Raw genomic sequence first — 11995 nt, 5'->3', positions numbered from 1 at the left:
AAAAAAAAAAAAAAAAAAAAAAAAAGAGTGAGAAACACTCGGTTAGAGATTTACAGGAGGTAGCAGACTTCAAAACAGAGGCTACAGCTAGCTGTAAGACTCATAGTTGAAGCCATAAAAGATAAACTCAACACAAGGTACTAAGTGCATAGAGTTAAATAAAAGAGCCAGAAAACAACCTCCCCAGTGAACATCACATCAAAGGGAAAGGAGAAGAGAAATCAGAAAGAGCCTAGAAAGAGGTAGCCAAAAGACAGGAAAAGCAGAAGAGAGTCAACCAAGACAGAAGTGAAAGCTGCAAAAACCAGAAAGGCCCAAAGTGGCAGGATGTCCGAAAAAGAGGCTGGTGCTGAGTCACTAGCAAGAGAAAGTTCAAGAGAGTCAGGAAAGCAAGCCACATCCCCAGGGACCCACGGAGAAGCAGAGGAATTAGGGACAGCAAGCTGCAAAGCATGGAGATGAAGGACTCAAGGATCAGCAGGACTTGGAAATGCTTTGGATCAGTTTTTCAGTAGGATTGTGTTATAGAGGATGTCCCTTAAATCTTCCAACCTCTAGTTTGTTTTCAAGTTTAGAAAACAGAGGCCTGGTTTTCTGTGTGATTTCAGCTCCTTAAGCTCCTACTTTGTTACAATTTGGCTTAAATCTTGCAGTGTGTAAGCAGTTAGTTCAGACATGCTTTACCCAAGATATACCATACACCTTGCCTATCCATACTTTGACAACCAATGGAAAATGTTACAAAAAAAAAAAATGGTCCCACAGTAAAACAGAGCATTAGAACTTGGATGACTTAACTAGGAATGAGCATCCACCTTGGGACTGTCAGGACAGGGGAGCCTTGTATAGGACAGCCACAAAGCCTACATCCTAAGGCTAAAAAAAAACCAGCCAATGATTAAGCTTAGAAGATTTCAGGGAGGAGAAGCGAACATAAGAAAGACTTAGTATATGAGACATGAAAGGAAGAATGCTTGCAGAAGAAAGGGGTGTCAGATGATGCACAGTCTTTCTTTATGTGGGGTGAGCGTGTGTCACTGGAATCATGAAAGAGAAGCATCAATCAAACAATGAAATAGAAGCCAGACCTGGAGAGTGAACAGAAGGTAGTTCTAAGGTACCCTTAAGTTTCCAGGTACCTTGCATGATTTTTCTCCCATACACATACAGTGAACTGTTATTATACATACTTTAGAATGAGTCTAACCATTCCTAAGTGTGCACACACACACACAAATAATGTATGTTTGTATAGGAACAGCCAGGTGTGTAAGTACTGTAGCATCATCATATGCCTTAAAAGGACATTTCTGTCAAGGCTGGAATGAATACACATTACCTAGTTAAGTGACATTATAGCTTGCTTAACTTGTGTAAGTACACTCTTGTTATGTTCGCAAAGGAATAAAACCGCCCAATGATGCAAGTTCTCATAAATGTCCCTACTATGAAGCAATGCGATTACATTTAATATAAATTGTATCTCACATTAAGAACATCAAAGATGTACATGTGCCGTAATATATCTATGAAGGTTCAATAAACTCCTAAGATGTATTAATGACTACTGAATTGCTCCTCTTTTGAAAAATAATGGTGAATTTAGAAACTGACTTCACATCCCAAGCAGGATTATTAAATGAGCTGGTATAAGAAGCTCATGAACATTTCTGAGAAGATGCTAGAGTTTCTATGGTGCTTCTTGACATATGCCTGAATTTTATTCTCTTTTCCCCTTGGCCCCACCCTTCTAGTGGAATGGAGCAAATCAAAAGACTTTTCTCCTTTGGCTGGAGAAATCATCATGGATAACCTGCACACCCTGAGATGCACAATCACAGGACTTACAACTGTAAGTGTCCTCCCAGTGTACCGCTATCTCCTGTCACTGATGTATGTGTGGAGATGTTGACAGCAAATGCCTACTAGGGGAGCAACAGCCAACACCCGGGCCTCTACCAACAACTGCCACTCATTAAGCATGATATGTCTGGTATCCATAATCTGAATTTCTCAAAGCAGCAAGTAGACAGCATGAACCACTTTGTAAGCTGCAATGTTCTAAGGAGATCAGAAAAAGACTGGCCTCATACAAGCCTTGAAAGCTGCAGCTTTCTGGATCACAGTCTAATCTTCAGGGGGATCAAAGGCTCGGAGAGATCCAATTTTGACTCTGTCTGATGGTAAAAATAACAGGCTCATCTTGCCTTCACCCGACTGCCTCAGTTGAGATCAGTCATCAATTGGAGTCACACAATTTCCTGAGAGAAATCCTTTTCCCATGATTAAAAAGGGGGGAAAAAAGATCTGCTAAATCTGCTTCCACAAAAAAAGGAACTAGACAATGTGGAGCAACATTTCTCAGGAAACTAAAACAATTTAAACTGTGAATGAAAAACTGAAACAAACCATAGTTATTTATTTAACTAATCTTAACCCAAACAGCAATTATTTGTGGAACTATGAGCCATATAAACAGATGAAATGCAAAAAAATAAAAACACCTAGTAAATTACTTCAAACTGGAACAAAACCTGAATGTCCGCAATTACAATGCAAAAGATAAAAAATCCTTTATAAATCAAAATATTTCAAAAGAGAACTTTAAATGAATTTGTTATCCAAATAATGTTTTAAAACCTTCATATGGGGAAAGCAGAGGGAACACTTTGTGGTTGTTATCTTCTGAAGGGTTAGTGAATTAAACAAGTTATCTGTAAAACACAATCTTGAAACCCAGCACTGAAAAGTGGCATTAAGTCGCCTCTTTCCAAGTGTGAACCAGCTTATGCTAGTAGAATTCTTGGTGTTTGGGTCCCAACCAAGAATCCTGACTTTGAGTCCGAATTGCACTGTCTACCCCAGAGGCCAGAACTGCGGGCTACCAGAGCAAACAAAGCCCTGAGTGGGTGGCCCTGGAGACGCTATCAGCAGAAGACTGAGCCCAGCCCGATGGCCTATGGGACGGAACAGAGCCGAGAGGAGCCCTAGGGAATTTCCACTGCTTAAAAGAAAAAAGGATATGGTGATAAAACTGGAAAACTCTCCGAAGAGGGTTTCATTAATATCTGAACTAATTTCTATAGGGATTAAGTTTTTCCACTTGGCCATCCAATAAGAGCAGTGCAGACACTACACTAATCATATAAAAGCCTGGAAGTAGATTTACACTTCTACATAATCCCTATAGCCTTGAGGTGCATAGAAACCCTTTTCAATGTTAGAAAAAAACTGACTTCATAATAGTGTTAAGGCCAATATTGTTAAATCCCTAGCGAAGGCTTTACAAAGGTTCACTTTTTTTCAACTTCAAACACCATTTTGCAAATTTTGCAAGCAATGTTTCTTCAAACACTGGCTTCTTCAAAGCCCCTTTGCATTCATTAGGAAAAAGAAAAATTGTCGAAGCAAAAAATAAAATCATACAAAACACATAAATGAATTTTCAGCAAGCAAGAACAGCTCCTTCATGTTTAATACCATAAAAAATAAAAATATAAGCCATAATACTTATAAAACTAATGTTATATCAAACCATTGAATTTTAAAAAATACTTTAACATCTAAGTAGCATACATTTATTGCAGCATTATTTATTGTGATACAAAATGGAAACAATCGAATGTCCACCAATGAAAAATTAACTAAATGACATTTGCTACAGTGAAGTACTATGCAGCCAGTAAAAGAATGAGGCAGGTTTTTAATGCACTAATTTGAAAAGATATTTATTATAATGTGTTAATTTTTAAAGTAAGTTGATCAGTAAAAGAAGGTGATGGTTGCTCCCTCTGGGAATCAGAAAATGAGAAAAGGGTAAGAGTGGGGAGCATCACTGTGTTTTGGTAAGTTCTATAGTAGTGTATGCCTTTTTAAAACTGATAGTTTATTTTTGAGAGGAGAAATAAGAAAAAAATAATTATGGGTCTCAATTTTGAAAGCAAGAAAGTACATAGAAACTAAGACATTTTAAATGTGGTTACTATAAAAAAGAGAAAACCAAAAGCATTAGTTACAAAGGCATAAGAAAGTTAACAGAGATCTCTTTCTACGATAAAGCTCATTAATTCAAATGTCTGATGCATCCTCTTTTCAATTCTTTGCAGGGACAACAGTATTTCGTTCAAGTCTCAGCTTACAACATGAAAGGATGGGGACCTGCTCAGACCACGACACCCCCATGTGCCTCTCCTTCTAGTAGGTGGCGGCTGCCCTCCAGCAGCTCAAAAGACCCCAGCTGCAAGCGCCGCAGCCATGCCCTTCTCCCACTGCTTACAACCCCAGGGCAGCAGTATTTGGGCCACAAAAGGTGTGACTTCTTTGTAAAAACAGTCACAGGAAGGCAGCTCAGTGGAGTCCAAGGAAAGGGATTCGAAGACAAAAAGGACTCAACTTGACAGCCTTTAGACCTTTTTATCAAAGTTACTTCAAAAGTTACTTACACTCACAGAGCACTGAGTCAACGTCATCAGAATATATCTAGTCCTGTTCTTTCCCTGGGCTTAGGTGAGGATGAAGTGGTGACACCCACCAGGGGCTGGCCCTGAGTTCAGTTCAGTTCGTGTTAGCTGTCATCTTCCTTTCCCTTCCCTCGGTAGATACATGGTATCATTTCCCAGAACAAAATCTAACAAATTTTCTGATCTGACATTATGCCATAAGAAAAGCTTTTTTATTAATAGGCACTCTACAACAAATATAATCTATAACATTTATAGTGCTGGCTGGAAAATTATTTGAAGATTAATAATTCATTCCTGGCATGTTTGGTAACTATTAACCTGAAAATGTAAGAAGCTTGAGCAAATGTTTCCAGACAAATAATAGATAGATTTGTCTTTGTTGTGAGTCTACTGCTCTGGATGATGTTTTCAATTTTTTAAAAAGTTACTAGTATGAAAGCAAAAAAAAAGTACTACATGCTTCTTGTGAGAGCAAATACTACTCGTCCTTTTGGAACACAATCTGTCGTGTTGTGGCAATTGCCGTAAGAAAATCTCTTTCCTTTTACTCCATAATTATACACCTAGAAATCTAACCTAAGGAAAAGAGAGATGCAATGAGCAATCATGTATAAAGATGTGCACTGTGACAGTAAATTGATAACAGTGACCTACCTCTCACACATCATGGGAGAACTATCTAATATTAACTTAAAGTATGATTAAAATATTCATATATATCATAGAACTGAACACAACCACTAACAATGACATTTGAAAACCCCATTCGTTGTTTTGAAAGATTTCCATAGTATAAATATTATATAAAAAAGTACATTTGGTGGGGGTTGTCCATGTAAGTATTGGTTCACCTATAACTAGGAAGGGCATGCCTATATGTCTCGATAACTGTCAAAATTTTACAAGGCACATTTGGGTCATGAAATTATAGGCTCTTTTAATGTTCTATTTCATTGATTTATATAGTTTTAAGGTTTATAATAATACCCAATATCAACTACGAGTCAGGCAATGTGTTACAGGCTTTCACAGGCACTAACTCTTAGTCCTCACTGCAATCTTTCATCCTCCTCCCTTTCTTGTGGATAAGTGTCACTGCTATGGGTTAAGACTCACTTCATGCAAAGCCTAAGTCTAAGTACTCTATATGGACTTATCCGTTTTCTTGATGTGGGAACTATTAACATAGAAGTACATTCACAGAGCCCAATCTGTGCACTGGGCTTCACAGAAGTCATTATACAAGGTTACATCAATGGTGTATGGTTGAGTCAGAAGCTAAATCTGAATTTGTCAAGGGCCTGCCTGTGTCTGTCCTGTGCTGTGAGAACTAAAAGAGCCCTCCTACAGGCAGACAAAGAGGCTAAGAGTCTGCCAACTGCACTGACTATTACTCCTGGTGGATTCAGATAGCTCTCCTAGATCAGACATGGCCTTGGACCACAAATGTCAGAGCTCTCCAAGGCCCTTAGCTCCCCTTGCATTTGATAATTGAATGAGCCCAGCCTTATTTGGAATCTTTATTACTACAGATTTATCAGAAACACAAATGAATTGCAAGCATAAGATGTTAAGGGGGCCAATCACACTGGGAGAGAAGAAAGTATGCATTACTAGAGATGAAGAGACAGAAAGTATAGAGAAAAACATCCAAGTTTTAGTCTCAGTTGACCTGAAAGTGAAGTAGGAGGGAACATACTTAAAATCCATACCCCATGCAATTACTGACTGGAATATGGATGCATTTACTTATAAAGACAGGTTTTTGGGTTCTCTAAACTGAAAATTTTATTCAGATATCTCATAGCTATTTATGAAGGTCTCTTCAGAATTATAATAACAGTTGTTCAGGACCTGGAAAAATCATTTATACATTGATAATTAGCATTAAATAGCAACACTTTAAGGAGCAGCGTATCTGATTAGTAGGTGTAACTGACAAAGAAATGAAATCCTAACATATGGTTATACTTGGTGCAGACATGCCATATCACTTGGAAAGAACAATATAAAAATGCTTCCATTCTATTTATAAACAGAGTATGACATTGTGATGTAACACATATCAGTATTCAGATATTTACTAGAGGACAATGTATTCTAACATGACAGAGTAATTGGAAATTTGGTAATATGTTCCAGCAAGCCATAAAACTTTTTTTTATATTTTTACAAAAGGCCTTAATGTGTTTTTATAGACTTATGTTATATGGTATGGTACATAATAAGAGAAAAGCACCCAGACAGGCTTGTCTGAGTTACGATCAGGAAAACCCTGATACGGCCAGTGAATGTAAGCTCTGCATAGTGTTGCAACTGAAGTGTCTCATTACCAGAACAGTGAACCGTATTATGTGGCACAATATGCTATTTTCCTACCATGCTAAGTTTACCCCTGTCAGGTTCCTGATTTCTTAATATATTTTCAATTTTCTCCCTCATCCCTAAAGTCTCCTGTTTTTATATAGTCATCAGAACCTTCCAAACATCTACCAGAAAAAGTCATTCTTTCCAAAACCCTTGGCATCATGTCTAATGTTCGCTTGGGCTGCAATTTAGCATTGGCAATTTTCTGATGTATCATAAAGTCATCAGATCTAGCATGCCCCTTGATGTATAGGCCTCTGCTAAAAAAACCAATCCTGTTTCATCTCCCCTTGCACTGATGCCAGCACTAACTTTCGCTAGAAGGCACTGGCATGTCCATGGCATGCAGTAATTCAGTCACCCAGGAGTCTTACTAAAGCTCCTGGTATTTCTCATCTTATACACACTTCAGATGCAGACATCCAGGAGAACAAACTAATATGGCCTTGGGGAGCCCAAGAAGGCTATTTTTATTATCACTGTCCCCAAAGATGAGGGGGGGCAACAACTAGTCTAAGAGCCACTGGGAGTTATTTCCTCAAACTTCTCCACATTTTGCAGTAAAAATCTTTTGCCAGTCCAGCCTACTGGACACTATAATACTTCCACTCCTGATGCCTCACCACAATATAGTAAGAGCTGCCTAAGCTCCAGCATGGCTCTTTACTTACATTATTTCTTTTAAATCTCAAATAACCTAAAAAGAAACTTTAAATCACTCTGTTACAGAGAAGAAAAATGAAATAGAGAGAGATTAAGTCATGGTTCTTGCCCACAAGGAACAAATAGTCTACAAAAGGCACCTCTGCCAATTGCCTGTCTCCAAGCTGACCACAGCTAAGCCCTGCCACTCAAACTCCACCCAGGCTTCCGACCTTCCTTCCCAAAAGGAAAAAAAAAAGTCCCTGGTATAATGAAAGGACATAAGCACTCTCAATGGTCACTAGACAATGTTACAGCCCCAGCTATGCCACCAACAACCAAGACAGGAGTAGAATGGTTGTCTCTGGGCCTCAGTTTCGCAAAAGATGAAATAAAGAACTATGCATAGCAAAGAATGAGAAGTAAAGATAATTAGAAAATCTCTGAGGGCCCTATCTTCATAGGTAACCTGTTGACAGAATAAAAAATTATGTTTTCATAATGAACTGGCTTCACTCTAAGTTACTATTTACAGAATGCCTGTCATGCAAAAGGCATTGGGCCAGATACCTAGTATACCTCTTATTTAATCCTCATAAAAATCTCACAAGTGGATACTTTTTCAAACTAGGGAATAGAGGCCCTGACCATGCAAACAGACAACGAGCTAGAACTGAGAAGAGCCAGGATTCATGCCTAGATGTCTCTTACTCCAGAATCTGTATTCTTAAATGCATTTCACTCCTGGGCTTTGCATGGACCAAAATGAAATGCTCTTACCTGGTATGACATACGTTTAAGTTGTTTTTTTTTTTAATTGAAGAAGACTCCATATTTTAAAATAAACCTGTTGGAAAGGGAACTTAAAACTTGTTTAGCTAAAACCTAAGTCCAAGATACACTTGTGAACTAACTGGATTTTCTGGAGAAGACTGACTCATGCTTTAGAGAACACATTTCAACTAAGAAGCACTTTAAGTCTTTGCTTTGGAAAGGTTCAGAAAGGAAAGCAGAGGAGAGAAAATAGAGGAGAGAAAAGGTGAACGGTGAAATGACTGACCTGCCGAAAAAAACTCAAGGAGTTGGAGACAGCAGAATTGCAATCTCGACATTAGTCCCGTTTGAGTTATTACTCTTGATATCATTATAGCCAAATGGAATGAAAATAGAAGGGAGAGAAAAAAATCTCAGTGGGTATTGCAATTTAAATTTGCCATGTAAGCTAATACTGTATATTTAGAGACTGAGCAGACAGGGTGGTTGGTGGCTCAGAGTATGTGCAGGAGCTGCTGTGCCAGCTAACCAAAGCAGACATTCATTAGAGCAAAATGTAGATTTCCATTTCTTGGCATCTGACATAGGCTCTTTCCTTGGAAAGAAATGTCAATTTGGCCAAAAGTGTGAAACCTACAATAAAAGCATTGGGACTGTGGATTTCATCTAGTCTGCACATTCCCACCCTTTTCATTCCTCCTGTAGAAATCCAATTGAGACTTGGGGTGCTGAGTGGAAAGGTGACCAGGGGACTGATCAGGAGATGGGATGCTGACAAGGGGAACAGACCTAGGAGAGGTAACATAGGACTCCTAAATTTTCTATTTTCATTTGGCTTTCAATTACTATTTTCTCTTGCCCTAAAACTGCCCAACACAAGAAATCAACCACAATTACTGTTTTGTACAAGACTCTGAACAATGGCAGCTTGCAAATATTTGGCACCGCCTGCCAGCTCCGCATGTGTTGGGTGCTCATCCACTGAGCCTGCGGGTAGTGGGAGCAAAACCCCAACTCCTGATGCAGAGCAGCAGAGAGGCCTCCTCTGCTTTAAAATTTCCTCTATTTGTTTCTTTTGTTCAATAGACTGGAAAGACTATGACGACAGAGAGCCCAGACACAAGGGACAGAATGAAGTCCTGGAGAGTCTGCTACAGCAGGTCCGAGCCCTTCATCAGCATTACAGTTGCCGGGGTAAGGATAAGAATCTGCGCTGGGCCATTGCTGAGGTCTCTGTGGCGCCGGTAATTTTAGCAGTTTCCTAGCTGGGTCATACCTTCTCATTCATCAGGGGGAGAGAGATATTAATATTTGTACATCTGGAATCACTTTACAGCACTATCTTGCTTTAACCCTTCAGCAAAGCCTTCCCTCCCTTCTTTTTCTTTTTCTCTCTCCCTCTCTCCATAGAAACAGTTTGAAAAGAAGCACAGGAAAAACAGCAGCTGCCATCCCTTCACAGGACTCTGTGGTTCTGGGACTTTGGGGAATATTCACCCTCAACTTTTCATCCCCAAGAAAAATTCTTTGAGCATCCCTTAGGGAGTTCAAACAACTATAACAACAACAACAAGCCATTAGATCTATTCATGATATAGGGCACAAAGCAATTTCACATTAAATACCTCGTTTGGCCTCAGTGTGTCAGTTTTAGCTGGACCTAAGCGACTTGCCCAAGGCCACAGTGCAAGGAAAAGAGAGTCATGACTCTGACCTGTTTCTGGCTCTTGCTCCAGTCTTCCTGCCATCTGCTATTTCTGTCTTGCAGCCATGCATTAAGACTGGACACTGGAATTCAACCTCCCTAAATTTTAAACTTCCTTCCTTCCCTGTTTAGGCAAAAGTAGAGCATACCTCCTGTGGATTTGGGCTCACTGAGCCCAGAGAATCTCTGAGATTTTTTTTTTTTTTTTTATGGAAGGGTCTACAGAGTGTTCAGGGTCTCACTACTAGATCAGATTCATAGTGATCCACCTGTTTACAGCCTCCCAAGAGCTGGGATTACAGGCGCATGCCACCACACCTAGTCTCAACTGCCATGTCAGTGCTCCCCAGGGGTGAGGCCAGCACAGCAGGCCTGGGAATCGAACCCCCAGCCCCTGCACCTGCTTGTAGGCACTTTAATCCACTGAGCTATGTGGCTGGCCTTTCTCTGAGATATTTTTAAAAGTTACTGTACTGCTTGGGCTGTTCAGATGGGATGGGGTCAGATTTCTGATCTGGGTAATGATTCGTGGAAGAGGCACTTCATTTTATTTGGAGAATTAAAACCTCCATAGAGTTTTCATTTTCCATGCTTCCTTCAGATCTTCAAATATACTGTACTCTCTAGATTCAGAGCACTGCTAGGCCAGGTGGGTAAGAAATCCATGGTTGAAAGTAGGAGAGACTATGCTAGCTGTGTTTGGACTAGGTCTAAATCATGCTCAGCATTAGCAAAAAGTGTTCCCAATTACTGTATAGCTCCAACAAGAGGCCCTTCAGAAACATTGGCTCTGGCTAGAAATGAGGACAAGTGTTTGCAAGACGGTAATGTTTTCCTAATGAGTGGCTCATTAGGAGATGTAAACATGTATGTAGGCAGCTGGAGAAGGAAACCCAAGAGGGGTTTTCATTCTCCAATCTCTAGGAAGACTTTAACCAAGGCTGGATCACCAACATTCCACTCTGACTGGAGGACCTGCAGTTCAGTTACCCTGGCCTACTTACCTGGGCTGGGCTCCTCTCTCTTCTGTCCCTCTGTCATTCCCTTGCCAATGGAATTCTGTATGGAAGCAAGTGTAATAAAACAATTAGATGGTTCCTTGCAGCTCAGAAACCACCTTGTGTCTGATCTTTATCTGAGAAAAAAAGCTAAAACTGAACATGAAAATGGGGGATTTTAAAATAAGTTTTTCTGAGGTTTACATATTTACCTGTTAATACTGGATTGATATATGACTGCCTAACCCATCCAATTATTGCTATAGTTTCCACTCAACTCCTGTCATGTGCATGCTTTTCCCCACAGGTATGTACACACAATGTGAAGAGAGGGTTAAGTAAAGCTTAAGATAGGGCTTCCCAATAAAGGAGGAACATATTTACATTGAATTGTACTCTGGGCACTTAACCCCCAAAGAGTGTTCCAAAAAATAACAGTTCTATATGCTGCTTAGCTGCAAATGATTCTCTTGTCAGTAAGTTTGGGAAACACTGTATTCTTCATTCCTTTCTTGGAAGTGCAAAATAGAAACTAGAATACTAAAGACTCTAATAAAGACACACAGCCAATTTCTTTGGCCAAATGGAATTTTCATAGACTTGGTATTCCAAGTCATGTTCTTTGGGAAATCCAGATCTGTTGTGTAAGGTACAGATAAATAAATTAGTTCACACACAACAGGGAATGATTCTAAACTGAATTAAGACAACTCTAAGTTTAAAAACAAAGCGAAGATAATGTTAAATATTTCTTACAGAGAACTATGAAATTGTTATTTAAAATACTCAACTTCATTGAGCCAGGCATGTAGGCTCATGCCTGTGATCCCAGCTCCTTGGGAAGCTGAGGCAAGAAAATCGTAAGATCAAGGCTAACGTGTGCAATTTAATAACTTAGCAAGACCCTGAGGACACAATTCAGTATTCTCTGGATTCAATAACACCAGCCTAGAAAGAAAGAAAGAAAGAAAGAAAGAAAGAAAGAAAGAAAGAAAGAAAGAAAGAAAGAAAGAAAGAAGAAAGGAAAGGAAAGGAAAGGAAAGGAA

The 11995-nt window shown here is 39.5% G+C and overlaps 1 protein-coding gene across 1 annotated transcript in view; it reads left to right on the top strand.

Annotated features, from left to right (window-relative positions):
* The window catches only part of Ankfn1 (ankyrin repeat and fibronectin type III domain containing 1), a 273730-nt gene that overhangs the window by 198749 nt on the left and 62986 nt on the right, over positions 1 to 11995 (top strand). Inside the window, exons 8-10 of the mRNA XM_023705526.1 lie at positions 1755 to 1852; positions 4107 to 4197; positions 9333 to 9440. Coding sequence (XP_023561294.1) covers positions 1755 to 1852; positions 4107 to 4197; positions 9333 to 9440 — 297 coding nt within the window. The remainder of the gene's footprint in view (positions 1 to 1754; positions 1853 to 4106; positions 4198 to 9332; positions 9441 to 11995) is intronic.

This window comes from Octodon degus, unplaced genomic scaffold (genome assembly GCF_000260255.1).
Source record: "Octodon degus isolate 3935 unplaced genomic scaffold, OctDeg1.0 scaffold00222, whole genome shotgun sequence".
In the NCBI taxonomy this organism is placed as follows: Eukaryota; Metazoa; Chordata; class Mammalia; order Rodentia; family Octodontidae; genus Octodon; species Octodon degus.
This window is presented reverse-complemented; position numbering and strand designations above follow the sequence as displayed.